This window comes from Halichondria panicea, chromosome 10 (genome assembly GCF_963675165.1).
Source record: "Halichondria panicea chromosome 10, odHalPani1.1, whole genome shotgun sequence".
NCBI classification, from domain to species: domain Eukaryota; kingdom Metazoa; phylum Porifera; class Demospongiae; order Suberitida; family Halichondriidae; genus Halichondria; species Halichondria panicea.
In genome coordinates this window covers 4,599,621-4,621,565 of record NC_087386.1, presented here as the reverse complement: position 1 = coordinate 4,621,565, position 21,945 = coordinate 4,599,621, and the positions used below count along the sequence as shown (strand labels likewise).

The following is a 21,945-nucleotide window of genomic DNA, read 5'->3' as shown; positions in this document are numbered from 1 at the left end:
AAACTACGACCATGCATTCACTCCATACAGGAATATATGTAGAATTATTTACCACCGTGACATAAGTTTGAAGTCATATGACATTAATACTTAGGTTGAGCTCACATGTGCTAGCGTGAGTCCTGACCCCTTTTCATGTGACGTGGCTTCCTTGCCAATCCACACGTAGACATGGAAACCAGTTTCCAAGATAAATACTGAAAAATAAATAAACGCTATGAAAATTGCATCATGCAGGTAGCACATAATTTTTATACTTCATATCATGTAAAAAAACTTCTCACCTTCTGCTATAAGAGATACGTAGTTTATAATGTGCTAGCTATTTTCATAATCTACTGACATGCACAGGTTATAGTATACCGTATAGCGCGAAATTTTCGAGGCACTTATATTTCATGGATTGGCCTCTAAAAGCATTTTCGTTGCACAATGTTCGCGGAATGACTGCTTACCGGAAGCCACGCCTTTAAATCTTTGCACGTTATAGCAGGTAATTCAATTTTCGTGGACTTAATTTTTGTGTAGGATTGCTACCCACGAAATCCGCAAAAATTTCTCGCTATACGGTAACCACTACAGGTCATACCATCAGTAGGGTCCAGAAAGCCAGTGCTCATACGTCCCCTGGCAACCTCTTTGAAGGAGATGTCATGACCTTTCTTCTCGTGGACTCTGAACAAAGGTTATACGAAAAAGAAGTGAAGCAAAAGGCTACCAGTGCATGGCTATATACCAGGGAACTATAATGAACTAACAGCTAGATGTACATAACAATAATTAGCCTCACCTGTAAAGCACTTTGGTAAATGTCTTCACTGTATCATCATCGCCACCCTGCATTCAGTGCATGAATATGGAAGTAAGGTATAAAGGTGATTGATTTAGTATGGCACTATACACATTATAATAACAATGCAAATCCACTGTATAACCCCAAACCTCTGCAGCTCGTCTTGGTTTTTTTGACCCGAAGAGTCCAGGGGGGATCATCTGGTAGAAGGTGTGGGACTCCTCCAAACCATCCTCATCTGGTGCATGCATGCATGGGGGGTGTGAGATAATTATTGTACGCAGTCTACATGCATGCAGTCAGTCTTTAATTTAATAGCAGCTAGTACTATACTGTACAGTACATCACGCAAATGTGTACCTGATTAAAGCATACTTTTAAACCAGAGTCCCATGCCGATTATAACGTACTGTACATAATAGAGTAAAACTGACTGGACTCTGAAGATCGAGGCAGTATAAAGATTTACAGACATACAATGTACAAATATTGTGTCCCATGCACTGAACTGACCGACAGTTTCCAGTTTCGGCCTCCCACTTCTGTCAGACTGCATGTGAGAGAATTAAAGTACTATACATGCATTATTATTATTATGATGTAAACTGCCACCTTATGATAATTATACATGTGATAAGGGCACATACAGTAGTTTTATAGTTCCATATACATGTACGTACATGTACTGTACAGTGTTAAAGGTAAATTAATGCATTAGTTCCATATACAGTACATGTACTGTACAGTGTTAAATTAGTTCTATATACAGTACATTTATTTCATGCATGTGACTCGGCTATGTGACAATACAAACTTGAAAAGTGCAATGACCTAATGGAGACTTATAATTATGACATACTTGTTGCATTTTGACCTGTAAGATCAAAGGAAACAGTGTGCCAATAGCTACTACAATTATTGTACAGTTTATGCACATGATGAATTGTGCCAGTATCCAGATGCTGGCATAGCGGTTGCAGTGACCTCTCAGTTGATCTCCTAAAGTTATTACACGGCTTCACTTGTGCACACATTGGATATACTATTGGCTTGTAGTGACGTTTGCCCTCAGGCCTATATACAGTAATAAATTATGGAGTATATGGTCCATGGTCTAGGTCCAGTGTACGTGATACAAAATATAATAATCACCTTGACTGAGATCATGTACTCAGCTGCCTTTGACCTCTCGTCTTTATTCGACTCTTTGCCATTCCACTGCAGTGTGCATGTATGTGTGAGGGGGGGGGGCAAAGAATCAATTAATGCAGAAAGTGTACAGTACGTACAGGTATAGTCTACTGTCACAACTAGATTGTAAGTACACGCTAATGAGTCGTTTCGTACTTGAATGAGGTGGAGTCCCAGATCGAGAATAAACACGTCTCCAGAGTTGAGGTACTTGCGTCGGAGCGTTACCTCCTCCACCATTACATTGTCCTAGTAAAAAACAGCTTTGTTTATTGCATATTTAACAAAACACTGTCAGTTGACTGTAATTACCCTCCCATCAATTTTTAGGTAAAGATCAACATAACTAAAAGCTCTAATAGACCATTTTATTTGCACCACTTTTAATGCACACCCCACTCACCCTCCTCCCCTTAAAGTGCAGCAACTTGGGTTCGTACTTCTCAGGCTCCACATGGTTGAACCCAGACTCGGCTCTGTATGAACAAACAGAGGAGTTGTGCATCAAGTGACAATTAACTACAAAATCACAAGAAACTGTGGATTTTTGGCTACAGCATACTGTAGACGAAACAATGAGCCACAGATTAAAATAATTTCAGTGCTTTATCGTATGCTACTTAGTTTTGTGTAATTTTAAGTATGTTACAAGATCAAGTGATACAATAAGTGCACATAGTTACTAACCCTCCCTTCCAGAGAATGATTCTCTTGAAGTAAGATTTGAACAGCTGTGATTCGTGACTTTGCACCTCTCTGTGCTGTACAGCTGCATCGTTCAACTTATGTGTGTGTGGGGAAGAAACGCAATGATAACAGTATACATAGATCTACACACCTACATGTACACTGTAACAGGATTAGTTACATAACTCATGGCTGTGATGCTGTACAATTCAACACAGAGCAACACACTCAAGGAGCTAATACCTGAAGCCAACAAATAGAAAGTATCCTTTACCACTGTCTAATGTGTCATATTGCTATCATAACACCTTTATATACCACTAATGGTTTGCATACTTTCACATTTAGCTATCACATAAAATATATTTTTCTCTAACTCACAAAGTGATCCAACTCCACAGTCTTGTACGCCGCAGTACCATATTCATCTTGAGTGGAGTACTTGCCAATCCAAAAATGGACATCCCAAGAGAGAGCCTGTTAATTAAACATAGATCAGTATCATCATTGACATGTGATACACTGGTGATATATACCTGAGAGGAGTGCTAGTGTACATACAGGTATCACAACATTTCCACATACAAAAGGTCACCCTCGAACAATGATTGAGGTTGCTTGCTAGAACAGGTTGAAACCAAAGGAGGTACGATACGCGTGCCTCGATTAGGCTAATTGCCTCTGCAATAACATTGAGCGTGGGTGGATAATCGAGGTGTGGTTACGCCCACGCGCAACGTTATTGCAGAGGCAATTAGCCTAATCGAGGCATGCGTGTGGTACCTCCTCTGGGTTGAAACGCATCTGCTACCAAGGGTGACAGCTAGAAAGGTTAATTTCGTATGTACCGGACTAGATGGATCCTTTCGATATGTGTTGAGAATAATGTACGAGTCCCCATCATAGAACTTTCCATAGTCAGCCTTAGGCCAGTGAGTCACCTAGGAAACAAAAAATAAACGAGTGTCACAATCATCATCATCAATGTCACATTTGACAGCTACAAAATATTATTAGACATGCTGAAAATAGCACTAACCTTGAATTTTACAATCCTCCAAACTTTCAGTCCTTCCTTCTGACCAGCTCCTTTCCAGGCATCCTCACCTTGTGCACTGGCTTTCTTGATCTGCAGTCATAGAAAAACCTTGCTGTGGGTGGGGCTCATTTTTCGCACATAATTAACATTAGTTTGTTGCTCATTAATTTTGTAGCTAGCTAGCTTGCTTGCTTGCTATTGTGCTATTGACTAAGCGAAGGGGGCGAAATTGTCACTACTGTACTTGAGAAATGAAGAGTGTGCTTGTTATATTCGGCATCTTAGCAACGGTGATTGCTCAACCAGAATGCCCTGCTGATGCCAGTGAAGTTCTGATCCTTGGTGGAGGGATAACAGGGGTGGCTGCTGCACGGAGACTTCATGAGCTGGGGGTGACTGACTTCATTCTTTTGGAGGCTCAGGACAGGCTGGGTGGAAGGATAAGAAATGAAGAACTCGTTCCTGGTGTGAATGTAAACGTTGGAGCTAACTGGATCCACGGTGTTGATAGAAATAACCCTACACGACATCCTCTGTTTTCTCTCATGCAAGATTGTGGTGGTCTGGATGGCTACTACAGCAATTTTGACAGCCTCGTTGTGTATGATGAAGATGGCAATGACGTACCTGCTGATAACCTCAGACATTCTGCTTTTACCGATGCGAGTGAAGCAGCTTCAGATCAGGCTGGCACTACTCCAGCAAACGACGTCAGTGCTCGAGCAGGTTTCACAGAAGCTGGCTGGACACCGAATGGTGCCAACGACAACTGGGTTGAGTGGTACAACTTTGATTTCAGCTCCATAGATCCTCCGGACAATACCTCACTCCAAGCTTTTTCAAATGATGCAACCAGTATGGATTTTAGTAACACTCCGTCTGACTACCTTATTACCGATAACAGAGGTACCGTTTTCCTAATTGAGTGCCTTGCCAATGCATTCACTAACAACAATCCAACTTCTGACCAAAGAATCCATCTCAGCACAACAGTGACAACCATTGAGTATGGAGATAGCTGCGTGTGTGCTACGGCAACTGAAAATGGGCAGACAGTACGGTATTGTGGGCGCTATGCCATTGTAACTTTTAGTCTCGGTGTGTTAAAAGCGCAAGCATCAACTTTATTCTCCCCACCTCTACCGACTGCTAAAACAAACGCTTTGGATGGACTAAATCTTGGTTTCTATTATATTATCTACGCTGTCTTCTCGAATCGATTCTGGGACGACAATGTCGAGTACATAGGTGTTACATCAAGCACCCGTGGCTACCTACCTGTGATCGGAGTTATACCGGAGTCTCGAGGAGTTAATGCAACAATGATGCCTGTAACAGGAGAAATAGCCTTTCAACTTGCACGTCTTTCTGAAACTGATTTAAGAGCGGCCATTACAACTCTGTACAGTGACGTATATGGAGCCCCAGCTCTTGCTCCGACTAACATTATAAGCTTTCGTTGGGGCTTAAATCCCCTCTTCATGGGATCGTATAGCAATGTCTTCCCACGTGGAATTGGGGGATTTACGGAGATGGCCAGACCCGAGGGACGTATGTACATAGCTGGAGAAGGAACAAGCACAAGATACCAAGGTTTCATGCACGGATCGTATCTCTCTGGCATTGAGACAGTCAACACTATCAGGGGATTATCATCTGGAACCAAACTCATGGGAAATTCTATGCTTGTTCTGGTCATTGCTATTTGTAAGATAATGTTTTGATCTAATGTTACAGCTATAGGCAACTAGAACCAGGCATAGTATAACTATAACATGCTATGTATATAGTTAGTTTAGTCAACATAATTGTATATACATTTATAACAGAATTGTTTGTTGTATATATAGGCCTACCACATCTAGAAAGGCAATTCAGTGATGAATCGTTGATAAAAATAGAAACTAGAGTGCGAAAGTGCTGAACGATCGGTCGCTTAATATGTAAAAACTTGACTTAACAGAATATGCTTTAATATGACATTGCTCTATTCTTTTGATTCTCATAAATTAAAGTTCACCTATTATTCTTTTCCATTCATGATTCACCTATCATAATTATGTTTTCCTTTGTTAGAATTGTGCAACTGAGTCAGCGATAATCTGTACTAGTCACATGGACAATCTTTGGTTTATAGTATATACTACCTTGACTCATTTATTTTTGTATAGCCATGCCCAACTTTTACTATTATGTCAGCATAATTTTTGATGCTCGAGAGCACCTCATATACCGGCACAATCTATAATTATATAAAGACCATGACCGTATTATTTTTATGACAAATGAAATGTGTGTTGTGTGTGGCAAGTAATGATATAATTGGTAATGTATTTTGGCAATGATCATGATGCAGTCATGGTGATGATTTAAACACATATACATGTACAGTAACGGAGATCATCGCCACATAATGGGAAATTCAAGTTTACTGACATTGACATCACCGGGGTATGCTATGTATGTAGGTTTTGAGAACGAAATTTCGACAAAAGAGATCTTGCGTCTCCACATGAACAATTACATTTATTGGGTCCATGTTGTATAGGTAGTAGAGTGCATGCGTACATGTCAATCGAAAATTTACATAAGCCAAGCATGCACTTATTGACAACAAAGCAAAATCTTCCTTGATATATAGAAATAGGAGCAGATGAGGGGGTGGAACACTCGTCTTATGCATTGCGAATTCACTATCGTCTTAATAACCACACTCCTTGTTTGTAATAAACCACTAAGAATGTGTGAGAACAATGCATATGGCATAATTGCGCTAATTATTGTTTGCACATACTGCATGTAGTTTGCCAGTATGTCTGTTTGTCTGTGTATTCGAAGTCTCCTCACCTGGTTGCTATAATTATATAGCGCTGCATTTATAGAATGTATATATATATAGCCTCAACACCACAAGTTATAATAACTTCCATCAGGAGCAAATGAGGGGGGACAGAGTGTCTTCAGCTTATAACTTTACTGCATGAAGTCTGAATTATTATTAAAGTGCATGTGTAATTCAGGTAGTAGGAATCTGCATAATGTGCTTTGATAACAATCATGGCCTGGGCATTGTATTCATAGACGAGGCTACACAAGCTTGTAATGGTCTATAAAAGGAAATCTAACAAAACATTTACGTAAGGCCACCACTTTTAACTATAGCAGACGTAAATTCAGCCAACACCAATTTAATTGCTAGACTATAGCTATAGCAACACAGCAAGTTTGACCATTGATACATTTTTATAGAGAATGCTTACTTCCTTCTCCAAGTCAGAGCCAAAGAAAGAAAGATTGGTCTCCTTCCAGTTGTACTTCTTATGCTTCCTGAGCCCAGCCATGTTGCATCTCAGTGGTAGATATCTAAAAAAAGACATTCAATGACCTTTTTTAGCAGCTTACAAGCCCCTCCCCCACATTAATTGCTAGATCAGCAATCTGAATCGAATCAGGTGCTAAGATCAGAGACCATACAGAGAAGTGTCTTTACAGTGTCTTTTATACACTCTGTAGGACTGATCTGCCATGGATAACTTTCTACAGCGAATGAAGAGGGCCATGCAACGTGGTAGATCTGCTTCCTTGCCCCCAGGTAAGTTCTTAGCAGAAATATTAAAGATCTACAGAAACACAATCAGTAAATGATGTTTATATCTTGATCTAGCTAGATAGCTATTTGGCTCACTTTTATATTGCATTATCATTTAATTGGTTTTTGGACCCTTACCTTTAGCACTTCATTGTGCTTCTTGTACATACATAGCTACACAAACTTAAACATGTAGCTCATTTTGGTCTGTAGTCTAAATAATCGGAAGTACCATTTCAGGGTTTAGGTTAGTGTTGAGAATCGTCTTCGTATATTCCACTTTGCATATTCCAATGGTTGTATTAACTTTAAATGTTGACAGGAGAGTATGTAGTAGTTAGTGTATACAACTTCACTTGTTCAACATGGAGGTATATCTGATACATGACTCAGTGGCATTGGAGCCCCCCCCCCCACATTTCTAGGCTATTAACTGACTTATCAAGTTGCACTATATAGATAGCCGTACTTTTTTCCATTTAAAAATTAGAGCCCCCTCCATTGAGAAATTACTTCCTACGCCACTGCATGTACCCTAGCTTGTTTCAACTTTATGATCATGTACAGTACAACGGCCTAACTTGGTACATCAAAGTGTAGCCACCTTGTAACCTCACCTTGCATATCATGATATCCTGTACTCACCTTACACTAATACATGTACAGACAATGAAGATGCTGTGTATGTACTGTTGCCATACGTCATGCAGAATCAAGTCAAGTGAGTTGCTAGGGATTATTTGAAATGCAATGTACTATGACAGTATGTGTTTATCGATCGATCTTGACAGAATAATGAGCTGAACCAATTACTGCTTTTTAAATTGGGTCGTATTGTAAAACAGAACCCATAGTGTTACTGTCTAGATTCAGTTGAGTTGTTGATACGTGACTACGCTGTTTTTATATCTCTTGCCATTACGCAGACCTGTTAGCGAACTTCTGTCCCCCAACTCAACATTTGACGTCAACTACGTGTTCGGCAGAGCAAAGAGAACACTGGTACACTCTGCAGCGAAGTGAGTAACTTCAGAGCTAACATTTAATAGTAAAACCACTCTATCTGTTTACTACAGTTCAACACTTTTCATTTACCACACACTCATGCTTTTGCCCTGTGGTATGCCCTGTGGCAATTTTAAGCATGCGCATACCCACAAATACATTGTCGGCAAATGCATGTGGTTATTCAACGCTTCCTTATATAATCATGAGTTGTATTTTCATGAAGGATTGATAGTCGAACAAGCATTCGCCTATATAGGCAAGGTAGTGAGTGTGGGTGGCATCATTCTCCTGGGAATTATTATCAGTCATTGTCATGTGGTAGTGTGGCCGAGTGGTCTAAGGCGCTGGTTTTAGGCACCAGTCATTTCGATGGCGTGGGTTCGAATCCCACCACTGCCATATTTTCTTAAAGTTTTACAAATTGTTGTCTGAGAATTGTGCATCCTTATAATTATCACGGTATGGCCGAGTATCCTCCTGCTAGTTTTAGGCACTGGAGTTAATTGGTTCGAATTCATCACTGCCATATTTTGTTTAAGTTTCATGTTCCATTTCTAGTGAGTGCCACCCACACATGTAGTTTTACTGAGATTCTTGTACTCGTAAAACGGTATCAGTTATTCAATCAGGCATTGTCATGTGGTAGTGTGGCCGAGTGGTCTAAGGCGCTGGTTTTAGGCACCAGTCATTTCGATGGCGTGGGTTCGAATCCCACCACTGCCATTATTTTTTCTTCAAATTCCTCTGACATATTATATTATGTGTTAGAAACACTGATGCTTAATACGGAATGTCATCATGTTCTATACATGTAGCACTGGAGCAGCTGACTGTTTGGGTGTCTTGTTGAAGAAGGGAGCGCATGTTAACGTACAGGACAAGATTGGGTCCACTCCCCTCCACTTGGCAGCCAGGAATGGGTAAGCGTCACAGCATAAACCACATGTATAACATAATTTATGTGATTATCGTAACAGTTTTAGGATTTGGGCTGGTAATACATATAACTGTCTTAATTATGCATGTAAGTTTGTTAATCTGTGAAGAGTATTGGTCCATGTTTGCTAATTTTGTAGGCACAAAAAGTGTGTACAGAAGTTAGTGGAGGCTGGAGCCGATATCAGAGTCCATGACAACGAGGGACTTACAGCTGTGAGTACAAGTATAATGAGTACAGTAGGTATGCACATACATGTACACACATACACGTACTTTTGTATTATTTACCACACACACACACACACACACACACATGCAGCTGCACTGGATGGCGTGCAACGGACGTACAGAGCTCCTGGTCAGTGTGTTAGAGAGTGGAGAGTATGTGGACGTCGAGGTACGTGGGATTACCATGTGATGCATGATATCTTTAGTGCGCATTAACAGAAGCCCGTTTATTGTGGTCATCCTTGTAACTAGAAGTCACCTGCATGGCCTCTGAGTCTATTATAATAATACAGTCCCAAAGTGTCTCCCTATAGCATGTGTTTCAACCTGTGTTAGCAAGCCACCTCGTTTAGTTTATTACATGTGCAGCCATTGTTGATGTGCCCTATGTATATAGGTGATTGACGGCTATAAACATTACTGCTATACGGAACCAGCCGTAGAGAACTAGCTTTAAATTCTGACACAAGTAATGTATGCAATGCCGACGTTTTATACTGTACAGGACATCCACGGACACACAGCTCTGCTGGTTGCCTGTCAAAATGGCCACTACAAGGTATGCCACTCAATATGACATTATGTATGTTTTCGTAATAATTTAGCAGCACGTACAGTATCGAGTAATTTACTATTGCAATTGCTTTTGCGTCAAACAATACCTCGAGCACTACAATGTATATAATATAACTCTCTGATACATGAGCATACCTATAAATGTAATTGTACCTCAAAGCTCAAAATTGACGTTTTGATGATTTTCTCTGTGTGTGCATACCCTGCCCCCTCGAATGCATCTGAGCTACGTACTGCATGTGACTGCGTGTGTACGTATGTGTGCCTTGTAGTGTGTGGTCCAGCTGCTGGAGTTCAAGGCTGACGTGAACAGGTGCAGTAAGAATGGAGGGAATGCTCTCTACTTTGCGTGCAGGTAAGTCCTTAAACCACTGTAGGTCTCACACGGTATTGTAGTGATCACGAGCATCAGTCACTTCCACTTGTTCCTATGTTTTGGGTGCTACCTCGGGTTATCTCTGAAGTACTTATAGGTGTGTCTAAGTGTATATATCAATGTATATGTATTTGCTTTCGGTAATTTGAAAACTGCCTTCTATGCATTTTGAAGTATGCGTGTTCTCAGTAGAGTCAATGCACGTGTTGAATATGTGTACACTGTGCAAATCAGCTATAGTCAGTCATGTTTACACTATGATTTACAAGGTGCTTATATGTGACTGTACATTAACTGTAGATTCTTAAAATTTTACGGGTTGCCCATATATTAACGTTTTGTTTCCATGGTAACCCCAGACACGGCCAAGTGAAGTGTGTGCAGTTGTTACTGGACAGAGGAGCGCTAGTGGCCACTGACAACGACGGACTCTCAGTCCTAGAGATCTGCGCTCAGGTGAACAACACACACACACACACACACACATGCACACACTCTCTCTCTCACCCATTTAAATAGTACAATCCGTCATGTTTGTATAGAGAACAAGTAACAAGATTGTATAGATGCACGACTGTATATCACTGTAAACATTGGTACAAGGGTGACTATGTAAGAGTCATCACTTGACAACAGTGTATTATATACTTAGCAAAATGAATTTGTTTGTCAACTAAGCTTATAACTAATTGTATTGTATGTTACACCTATTTGCACTCACTAAAGAGTTGTTGTTGTTGTATGCATGTATCTATGTATGTTATTGTTGTCGTCGCTGACTCTACACTGTACTGTGAATCACCCACACACAACCACAGGGCAATTACTACGGGTGCGTGGAACTCATCCTAAGCAAGTATCCTGAGCAAGTGGACAAGGTGATTGACTTATAATGCATCCAAAATCGATAATACTGATGTAACCAGTAAACAAACAATTAAGAGCCTTTAATTTGCACCAATCCTGTGCTGCCGTTTGAATGCAAATATTGTATATTGTACATATGTATTTCTCAGTGCAAGGTTTACTCTTGAAAGTTACAGTACGTAGTAGTTACTACACGTACACCAAGCCTCCACTAACCCCCCCCCCCCCCCCCCCCTATACATACACTCACCAAACAGTTGCTGGCTCTGGTGTTTAGTCAGCATATTGAAGAGAGCAAGATGCAAGGTCTCCTAGAGTATCTTAGCAACAGCAGTGTCCATCTCCTGGCAGCTGTCCTCAACAAGCTGGCCAGTGACACAGCCACAGCCGGCATGGAGCTGCTCAGGTATTGCACAGTATGAGAACATTACAAACATGTCATAAGCTATTAATACTGTACCAGGGTGTCATCATACAGGAGGGGAAGGGGAGATACCCCGTCTGGCTCGAATCCCCCCCCCCCCCTAAAATTTACATTCAGGCACTAGTTGCATAAATTATGCAAAGCAACCCAAAAACCCACCAGAATTCACCCTAAGACCGTTTAACTAACAACAATTTTCAAGGTATGTCCCTGGAGTTTCTATAGCCAATGATTTTACATACTAACAGCTAGGGTATTGAAATAACAGTTGACGTTTTTTAGCAACATTTTCTGGTGACTTTTAGACCCCTCCCCCTTTCAAAGCGTGCCTTTATTTCCCCCTCTACTTCAAAATCCTGTATGACACCCTATACAGTCACTGACGAGAGCATTCTTGCTAAGTCAATACTCCTACAAACCTTCAAGTTGGCTATATTTCAAAATGTAGAACTAGAGCACTGAAGTGCTAACCCTCGGCTGTTGACATGATTTATAGAAACCAGAAGATGTTTACAATATAAATTATGCAGTAGCCTGTATGAGCATGGAATCTGGCCAAGCAGCAAAGTAACAAGCAATAAAAGTGAAAGTAGACTAGAGGAATGCTGGAACGGTTATGCTAAAATCAGACCAAAGTCAGTCAGCAAAGAAGCCTTGAGTCTTATCAATAATTATTGCTCCTCAAAGAAGTGACACTCCCAATCATAATTCTAGCTTTCTACCTTGGTGACCCTTTACCTCGAATAAAGGCCGCGTGTAGATCTAGCTAGGTAAGCCATGCAGCCAATTAGCCTCCTTCACAAGGCCTAATTATTAGGCTTGCTACTGACTGCTTGCGCATGCGCAAAATTATTGGATAATATTCCCGTAATGTTTTCCATTAAACTGAATTTTTACCCGAATTATATCCTGAATAACATAATTACTATATAGACGAAGTTCATATTAAAAGTCAGACACAGAGCTATATAGCTAGCTAGCTAGAGACAGAGCTGTATTGGTTACAGCAGCAATTTCTTTCTGATAGAGTCGACTTTCACCAAGGTTAGTGTCAGATGGGCGTGGCCTGTCCATACAGGCTATTGTCAGCCTTCCCTCCGTTCAGACGATTGTCATCCACACTGTTGGTTGCAGGCTGTGAGTTCTTTGTTAACATGGCAGGCTAGGGGTAGCTATTAGAATGCTATCACACAGGCTAGAAACCTTCACAATCGCATTTCTATCCACTTTCTTTAATCCACTTCCGTTTGTTGTGACGTCATTGTTTTACTGAGCATTATACGATAATATCCGGAGTCCCCAGTTTCTGGGGATTATGTGGCGCATGCGCAAACAGTCGATACCAGGCCCTCTCTTCGAGGAAGAGCAGCCTGGGATCGAGGCTAGCAGCCAATGTGCCAGTTCAAGCTTTTGCTCATATACATATGTACACCTCTTTTTACCCTTTTTATCCCACCAACACATTTACTGCCACATCATTGATATCACCCATCACCCTCCCACACACACACACATCCACACACACACGCACACACACACACACACACAAACACACGCACTTGCACATGCATAATAATGCAGTATTAATATACACCTACCTTCACACACACACATACACCCCCACCACATTAACCATATCATCACCCCCCACCCACTACACACACACACGTGCAGCATCAGTAGTAGCTATCAGGATCTGATGCCTCAGTTCTTGCGTGCCATTCGAATGCTCTGCACTCTCCACAAGCACTTTGTAGCAGCCTACAAAACAATGCCTTCAGATTCCATCATCACTGGTTCCATGCCGAACAGTCCCGGTATCCATGGGGACGGGCCAACAGCTGCCACTGTGAGGAGGGCAGGTAGCTTTGGATCTCTTTTGGACAACCCTCCTCTGAGGCCCAGCGATAGGCCAAAGATTGGACGAAAGTGAGCAAATAATGTAGAACCTTGCTCACCCGAATGTAAGCCGCCCCCTTTCAAATACATACATGTACGTTCCTTCTATGTGGATTGTGGGTCAATTACATACAGTGTACAGTGTACGTGCAGAGGAGGTCCAATATGCGTGCACGAATCACTACAAATTCAGTGCATTGATGTCATTGCGGTCACGTGATAACATCCAGGCCACAATGCACTGAACTTGTAGTGATTTGTGCATGCATGTTGGATCTCTGGTGCACACGTATGACACATTTATCACAATGATCCATAAGTCATGTTATTTACTAATTATGTGAAATTTTTATCGATTGTTTTACATGTTTGTAATAGTCAATTTATAGTTTATTGCTTTGTTTACTGTGAGCGTGCATGTACATGCATTTTGTAACTGTGCAGATCCTCTCACAAGCGGTCTCATTCTGGAGGTGGAAATTCCAATTCCAATACACCGAGGGAGGCCCGTTCCAATACCATTGCCACCTCTAGTGCATCTCCAGACACACGCAGCATTACTGGCAGCTACCTCTACCTCATGGATCCTTTTGAACAGCTGGAGATGGTGTGGTCGTCTCTTCAGTCCTGGTTCGACCTCCTACGAGTGGAGCTAGATAGAGTTGTTCAAAGGGAATCAACTACTGAAGTGTTGACGCAAGTTGGGAGTCCAGTCATCGAGAAGAAAACTGTGTTAGAATCTGTGGATTTTGGAACCGATTCTGCGGATGTAATCGAAACTGATGAAATTGATCTTTCGACTATTTCAGAAGGTACGTCCTCACCTGATAGTACGTCTGTAGTCTCCAAAGATCGTCCAAGCACGCCCAGTAAACTACCCCTCATCTCCCAAACAAGTAGCGTCCTAGCAGCTGCCATCGTCAACAGTGCCCCGAGCCATCGCAGAACAGCTTTCCTACAAGCTAGCAGTAGCATTGACCAGACTACCAGTTCTTCTCTTACTGACCGGGACAAAAACTTAAAGAGACGAAGCTGGCATGTCGACAGAGTGACTGCGCGACTGCTCTCCTCCATGAGTCCCAGTAGCTCGCTTTCTCAGTTACCCATTTTCAACAGGAGTGCCTCAACCAACTCCAACCACCTGTGTGAGTGCTACGCTTGGTGGAGCCTTATACATAACTGTGTGGCATTTTTGGTGTCCAATTTTCATTGTTTGTGGCTTAGCTGTTTTATTGAGGATTGACTAGCTGCATAGCCCAGTAAGTAATTAATGTACAGATGCCCCCACCCCCTATAGTGTCCCCTGTGGAACCTCCCGTTGGTCCCCTCGGCTCTGAGCTTCCAGAAGAGGAGGTGCGGTCCAAGCACGAGGCGGGGGAACAGAACCTGGTGGAGGTGTACGCTGACAGGCTGTGTGCGGTCACCCATGCCTTCGCACTCACCTGCAAGACCCTACAGAGATCTACCAAGAGGTATACATACAGACGATGTACATGGTACTAAAAGCTGGTGTGTGGTAATGTGTGTAGAACTTTTCGAAATAATTGTATGCATTTAAGGTCCAACTAATTATTAACAGATAGACTCCGTGAAACTTCAGAGATAATTAAATCACAAGTCTTAGCCATCCATGCATATAGCGTGCATGTAAAAGAGGTTCTAGTTAGCATGCAGCTACAGAATTTGTAATTATCTTGAGGTTGTCGAATGCACGTACATATACAATTAATGTCATGCATATACATGTAGGTCCAAGTTCATTAATTTTGGTTAGGTCATATTACAGTAGCAGCTGTTTCATTGTCCTGTAAGTGTTACACTGTCTCCCACAGTGATGGTTTGTTGCCACGTTTCCTGGAGTTTATCAACAAATACGAGAACGTACTGAAAGTGCTCCTTGCAAGGTGAGCTCATTTATGTACTTTGTATAACCTGACATGATAGTATGTCCCTAAGTTAAGTATGCAAAACGTAACATATTGGGTGTACTGTAAGCATTAGAAGCTCTCTACTCTAAAACTTAAATTTTTATTGCTGTCACCTCCTTCCCGCCTCCCCCCCCCCACCTCCAGGAACCCCCAGCTGATATTCGCCCATTTCCACTTTCTGTTGGAGGAGATGGAGCTCATGCAACGATTTGTGCACATTATTCATGCTCAGCCGTTTGATGACCGGAAAAACTGGTTTTACGAGAATCTTCATAAGGAAAAGCCACCCTCCACAGAGATTAACATGAATCCCGAGAACAACCTCATTGAAGTGGAGAGAGGTGGGGCTTAATAAGCATGTTGGTACTTTCTGTGTTAAGGGTTAATTCCAGTATTCTGTGCATGCAGCATTTGTGAAATTCTAGAATGCGTTTAATAAGATCAAATATTAAAGCAATCTTAATTATTTGGTAAATGTACGTAAAGCAGTTCCAAAAGTAGCAAGTACGCACATTCTGTAGCAGCCTGGAATAAAGTGACTTCTTTTACATGACTATAATTAGTTAATACTTTACAAGTATGTTGATCCCTGCAGACAACATATTCAACACGTCTTGCCAGAGGATAAGTGACGCTCCAATCCATTCTCTAAAGAAGGAGCTGTACATCCAGTTTGTGGGGGAGGCGGGTATGGGGTCAGGGGTCATGAGGGAATGGTTTGACAACCTCTCACAGGAAGTATTGAATCCTGACTACGCTCTGTTCACTCAGTCGGCTGATGGTGGGTGGGGGAATCTACTGATGCAAAATGTACTAGGCTGTAGAGTGACAAAACAAATGAAAGGATGTACATACGCTGTATTCACTAAATTGAGCTTCTCATGTACTTTGTAATAAAATAAAGACTATCTCAATACTCTCAGTTCCATTTCTCATATTTTTAGGTGCCACTTTCCAGCCTAACAGTCTATCTGATGTCAACCCGGACCACCTGAGCTACTTTCGGTTTGCTGGTCGGTTGATGGGACTAGCTCTCTATCACAAGCAACTGCTCAATGTCTACTTCACCCGGTCCTTCTACAAGCACATTCTTGGTGAGTGAGAGTAACAGAGTGTGTGTGGTGTATTCATGCACATGTTTGTGAACATTGTATCACTACTTTAGTTTGTGGTACGTAGCCATTACGGAACATTTGTAAGTGGTAGTGTGGCCGAGTGGTCTAAGGCGCTGGTTTTAGGCACCAGTCATTTCGATGGCGTGGGTTCGAAGAATCCCACCACTGCCAGTTTTTTGGTTAGTCTTATGAATCAGCTGCCCTTATTTTCGTCTGAGGTACAGTTTTATTTGCCAAGATAAAATTCCTTGTTGACCAGTCAGATCGAAGAAGTCCAGTCAGTTGATGAAATTGGAGGCAGTAAAGAACTGCACGTTGCTAAACGCTTTTCGATTAGCATTACGCATACATTATGGTAAACAATTACTACCTAGAAGCTGCTGCGAAGCATAACAGGCCAAGCAGGGGCCGGGGTCCTTAGGCACAGTCTCCCGCTCTAGAATTAGCACATGCAAAACACAAATCCATTGAAGCAGGTTGTTGATCTTGAACAAAGAGAGAGACGCCTGCGCTTAAACAGTTAATTAACTAATTAAGGTAGGGTTAGGGTTATTATTGTGAAATGACCTCAAGACAAGACTCTCTCCCACAGGGAGGGGCAGGTGATTCATGAGACTTGGTTATTCCTGTCTCGTAACACCGTATTAGTTGTTCAATCAGTTATTGGCATGTGGTAGTGTGGCCGAGTGGTCTAAGGCGCTGGTTTTAGGCACCAGTCATTTCGATGGCGTGGGTTCGAATCCCACCACTGCCAGTTTTTTTCATTAACTCCTTTTTGTACTGAGAACTTGTGTGTAGAACTCTATTAACGGACGCCTCGAACAGCTACCATATAGCGGTATATTTCCAGGGTATAAACTTTCGCCGAAATACAAGTTTTTCGCGAAATAGTAGCAGTATGCATGCATGCAATATTAAATTCGTGGGTAAAAAATGTTTGCGGTATAATATACTTAATCAGCGAAAACTACAAACATTTATACCCTCGAAATTATACACGGTATAATATAGCGGACACAGATCAAGGTACAGATCGACATCACTAATGCATAAGGAATAAAAATCTCTCCAATTTCCAGACTACAGACATGGTCGCTTATCCCATAGATCAAATTCTACACGAAATAACTGATTATTTCCTGGCTAATAGTATAGGGGTGAAATGATGTCACGGAGACTGGATTTTCTATTTAGCCTATATAAATAATTATTGTAGTGATACAAAATTAATTAAATAATTACAAACGTCATTCAATACACCTTTAACATAAAAAACATCATAATTAACCCTAACTGAGTCATTTAAATGTGAAACCCCAATAAACTCTGACTCTGAATAAAGGACAGCTATAGGCCTTGGTATCAACGTGTTTGCTATTCGGAGAGTCACACTGTACTCGTAAGACGGTATCTGTTATTTAACCAGCCATTGTCATGTGGTAGTGTGGCCGAGTGGTCTAAGGCGCTGGTTTTAAGCACCATTCATTTCGATGGCGTGGGTTCGAATCCCACCACTACCAAGTTTTTTTGCATAGTTTGCAATAAATATAGCTTACTATTAAGTCTTGTATTATATCCACTCCCTCTGCCAGACGTCCCTGTTAGCTACCGTGACGTGGAGTCCATCGACCCGGAATATGCTAATAATCTTCAGTGGATCCTTGACCATGAAATCGACAGTCTCGGTCTGGAGCTGACGTTCTCCGTGGAAACAGACGTGTTTGGTGCAACGGAACAGATCGAGTTGAAACCAGGTGGTTCCGGTATTACAGTTACGGATGAGAACAAGGTACACTTATACACGTGCAGTCATTCAAATACATTCATGCAGTCATGTCTGTAAATGAGCATTATAAATTGAAATTAGGGTATTGTTGCTCGTGTTTACTTATATTTAGGTCACATGTGACCAATATATACATTGTTGGTATCACCCATACACATAGCGTGACTACGTGCAACTGGTGACTGAGATGAGGATGACACAGGCTATTGGTCGCCAGATACAGAGCTTCTTGGACGGTTTCTACGAGGTCATTCCTCTTGAGCTCATCTCACTTTTTGATGAGTACGAATTGGTGAGCGGGGAGATTGCGTTGTTGAGGGGATGTAGTTTAAGCATGTAAAAGTCCATGTTTATAGTGCATACATGCACTGTTCAATGAATAAAAGATTTTACACAAGATTTAAAAAAAGCCTAGCTTGCACGTGTACAAACAGAATTTTTTTAAACGAAGGCTTTATTTATTGCGCTTGTTATTGAGCGTAACTTTTCCCATTCTCAGGAGCTCCTCATCTCTGGGTTGCCCGATATTGACGTCACTGATTGGGAGAAGAACACTGAGTATTCGTCTGGCTACGAGGCCGACTCACCCGTCATACAGGTGAGAGACCGTAAGGTGGCTTTAGTCTCTCTGTGGTATTTTATTGTTCATTGGATCTACGTAAAGTGTTTAGCCGTGATTGGAGATTGCAGAGCTTTTATAATTGGGAGGTTGATTTTGCGTCTGACACTCAATCCATACATGCATGGCTCTCTCCCGTTCATGTTCTGTATTTTATATATAGCCATTATATCAACTTGTTTCAGAATTATAGATTGTATTACATACATTCAGTGATTCATATTGATCTGTACCTTAATTGTTTTGTTTTTCAGTGGTTCTGGGAGATTGTGAAGGGCTATGATAAGAAGGAGTTAGCCATTCTATTGCAGTTTGCCACCGGAAGGTGAGCTATATTTACATTTATACCTCCCGACATTCAGCAACAATATAATTATAGTGATCGGTAAATAAGCTTATTTATACGTAGCCTATATACCTAACATTTCGTATTCAGCATGCAGGAGTGCTTGTCAGTGAATGATATAAACTCTATTCTCTCCACAGCTCTCGGGTTCCTCTGGGAGGGTTTGCTAGTTTGGTGGGAGCCACCGGACTCACCAAGTTCACCATCACTCGACTGGACTACACTCCCAGCAGACTGCCCATGGCCAGCACCTGGTGAGCCGGGTGTGTGTGTGTGTGTGTGTGTGTGTGTGTGTATGGGTGTGTGTGTGTGTGTGTGTGTGTGTGTGTGTGTGTGTGTGCATCCATGTCCAACAACACCGTCGAAAGCCAATAGATGTGTACATAAGAAGTACTATATACCCAGGGGCATAGCCAGGATTTGAGAGAGGGGGGTGCTGGATGAATGGATTGCCTGAATTACCAGTGCTCGGAGTGCACTGGCGGTGCAAAATGTGCCCCAACGGGGGGTCTGGGGGCACTCCCCCAGAAAATTTTTGTTGTTACATGCTCTGAGATTGATTCTAACGCAATCTGGCTAAAGAAATGATGATCTGAAGATGTCCTATAAAATGCATTGTTCTGAGTTGTGACAATTAAATCATACAGCTGCTAACCAGGTTCTGCTTGTGAATTAGCAGGACAGGGTGGCAAGCCACTTGCAGTTGCAGTGCTGCTCTGTGAACTGGGCTCAACTGAAAAGTACTCAAAGAGTGACATGATGATGATGGTGATAGCTGCTGAACAGTCTGCAACTCTGTGGGCACATGGCTTTGCGCATTGATTGGAATTAGTATTTAGAGGTGGAGCTAGCTAGTTGGAGGTGGAGTTTTGAGTTGAGCTCTAGTTCTCTCATGTCAGCTAGCTCGCTTAGCTAGTTAGTACTTGTGGAGCAGAGTCTGAGGCCAGAGGGGGGTGCTGGAGCACCCTCTGCACCCATCTGGCTACGCCACTGATACCGTATAATTGCGATTTGGCAAATTAAGATTGCCAATAAGCTAAGTGGCGGACGTACGTCATTGCCATAGTAGCCACGCCCAAAACGCCAAATTAAAAAACCTCTAATTAGGTTCAAATGGCTTATTCGCCAAATTTTCGGTATGACCCCTCTCCAAGAAGTTACCCAGAGATGTACAAAGTTTTCTTGATGGCTTACCCCTAGCACTATACACGGACAACATCGTGTGTGTGCAGGGATGTATTGGTGTATTTAAGATGAAATACATGATTTTATGTATATACGTAATTGAAATCTGGAGTATTTGATCATAGATAGAAGAGAAAGGGATTGGCAACGGAGTGCACTTCGGGTACCATCCGTGTTTCGCCTTGAGGCTTACTTCTAACGTGGGAGTCTAAACATGAATAATTCATGAGAATTGTTTTTTCCGTCTGTAAAAAAGTCTACAAGCAGTTCTACTGCTAAACATCAACTTCACCTCATTTGTGTGGCGATTTGGGACATAGCACACTACTTAGTAACACAACCTTAGCTATATCATAGGTGCTATAGGAACACAAGCATGAAAAAGCCTCTGACAGAGGCTCTCTGTACCTCAAGCTACTTCACGAAAATCAAGATTATATTTTATTCATTTCTAAATGATACCTACCACCAGGGGGCATGTGTTTTTAAGTGTTGGAGGGGTCTTTGAGAAGTAGGCATTAGACACAATAAGTTTCCCGGGTTTTCGCGGGAGTTTTAGGGCGAAACACGGATGGTTTCAGGCCCATCTATGTACATTCAATGTAAAAGCATCACGTGAACTGCCCCGTTGCCAATCCCTTTCTCTTCTAGCTATCTATGATTTGATCATGCATGGCTGTTATCTTTAAAGATTATCTATGAAACCACTTATGAACAGAAAGTGGGTTGCTAGCTGTTGTGTATTAGTTAATGTACATGCAGTGTAGAGGGGTTTATGAATGTAAACCTCCCGAGACCAGAGGGCGTAGCCTGAGGGGAGAGGTGTGGTTTAAATTCATAAACCCTGAGGCACTGTACATTAACTGATATGATCCAATAGGTGGGAAAGATAATTATGTTAGTACGTACACTATTATATGCATGATCCAATCACTTTTTTACCCGGTACAGTTTCAACCTGCTCAAACTACCCGAGTACCCAAGCAAGCAGCTGCTAAAAGATAGGCTAAACATTGCCCTCACGTGCGGCAGTGGGATCATAGACATCACATAAACTGACACTTTGAAGTTGTGAGTGTGTGTTGTACATTGCACAGGGTGGATTTTTTTAGCACTGCATGGGAATTTTTTAATTTTTAGCACATGAGTATTAAAGACAAATTTGCTTAGAATAAAATACAGGTAGTGTTTTTGTACAAGTGTAATCCTTCATACAGTGTTTAAACTCTAACGTTCATGTTTTAGTAGCTTGGTTAGTAAGTAGTGTCGACGAGAGTATTACTGCTAAGTAAAGGATGGCTATGAAATTCTGAATTCTGTCCCTTAACTGACCTTATGTATAAGTACTGT

The 21,945-nt window shown here is 41.7% G+C and overlaps 3 protein-coding genes and 5 non-coding genes across 9 annotated transcripts in view; 7 read left to right on the top strand and 1 right to left on the bottom strand.

Moving 5' to 3' along the window:
• Positions 1–21,945, bottom strand: part of LOC135343037 (gelsolin-like protein 1) — a 133,219-nt gene that overhangs the window by 1,728 nt on the left and 109,546 nt on the right. For both annotated transcript variants that reach the window (XM_064539968.1, XM_064539969.1), the window contains exons 2-14: positions 6,971–7,059; positions 3,711–3,800; positions 3,520–3,612; positions 3,053–3,148; positions 2,672–2,766; positions 2,388–2,460; positions 2,141–2,233; positions 1,946–2,011; positions 1,307–1,343; positions 943–1,031; positions 791–837; positions 590–675; positions 106–197 (exon numbers count right to left, since the gene is read on the bottom strand). In XM_064539968.1, coding sequence (XP_064396038.1) covers positions 106–197; positions 590–675; positions 791–837; positions 943–1,031; positions 1,307–1,343; positions 1,946–2,011; positions 2,141–2,233; positions 2,388–2,460; positions 2,672–2,766; positions 3,053–3,148; positions 3,520–3,612; positions 3,711–3,800; positions 6,971–7,051 — 1,038 coding nt within the window. In that variant the 5' untranslated portion in view covers positions 7,052–7,059. The remainder of the gene's footprint in view (positions 1–105; positions 198–589; positions 676–790; positions 838–942; positions 1,032–1,306; positions 1,344–1,945; positions 2,012–2,140; positions 2,234–2,387; positions 2,461–2,671; positions 2,767–3,052; positions 3,149–3,519; positions 3,613–3,710; positions 3,801–6,970; positions 7,060–21,945) is intronic.
• On the top strand, positions 3,825–5,975 carry LOC135343033 (uncharacterized). Its single transcript, XM_064539959.1, has one exon. The coding sequence runs from the start codon at positions 3,962–3,964 to the stop codon at positions 5,432–5,434; it is 1,473 nt and encodes a 490-aa protein (XP_064396029.1). The 5' UTR covers positions 3,825–3,961; the 3' UTR covers positions 5,435–5,975.
• On the top strand, positions 7,132–21,826 carry LOC135343028 (E3 ubiquitin-protein ligase HACE1-like). The gene is made up of 24 exons (XM_064539952.1): positions 7,132–7,302; positions 7,966–8,020; positions 8,226–8,318; positions 9,123–9,227; positions 9,384–9,459; positions 9,566–9,643; positions 9,980–10,033; positions 10,323–10,405; positions 10,786–10,882; positions 11,245–11,304; positions 11,551–11,699; positions 13,392–13,646; positions 14,061–14,761; positions 14,914–15,088; positions 15,449–15,520; positions 15,689–15,885; positions 16,140–16,325; positions 16,489–16,638; positions 18,252–18,448; positions 18,606–18,737; positions 18,945–19,043; positions 19,319–19,389; positions 19,551–19,664; positions 21,547–21,826. Exons 1-24 carry the CDS (start codon positions 7,236–7,238, stop codon positions 21,647–21,649), a joined length of 3,369 nt encoding a protein of 1,122 aa, XP_064396022.1. The 5' UTR covers positions 7,132–7,235; the 3' UTR covers positions 21,650–21,826.
• Trnal-uag (transfer RNA leucine (anticodon UAG)) lies at positions 8,625–8,706 on the top strand. Its single transcript has one exon. It is a non-coding gene; the product is annotated as a tRNA-Leu (tRNA).
• Positions 8,949–9,030, top strand: Trnal-uag (transfer RNA leucine (anticodon UAG)). The gene has a single exon. It is a non-coding gene; the product is annotated as a tRNA-Leu (tRNA).
• On the top strand, positions 16,746–16,830 carry Trnal-uag (transfer RNA leucine (anticodon UAG)). The gene has a single exon. It is a non-coding gene; the product is annotated as a tRNA-Leu (tRNA).
• Positions 17,332–17,413, top strand: Trnal-uag (transfer RNA leucine (anticodon UAG)). The gene has a single exon. It is a non-coding gene; the product is annotated as a tRNA-Leu (tRNA).
• On the top strand, positions 18,098–18,179 carry Trnal-uaa (transfer RNA leucine (anticodon UAA)). Its single transcript has one exon. It is a non-coding gene; the product is annotated as a tRNA-Leu (tRNA).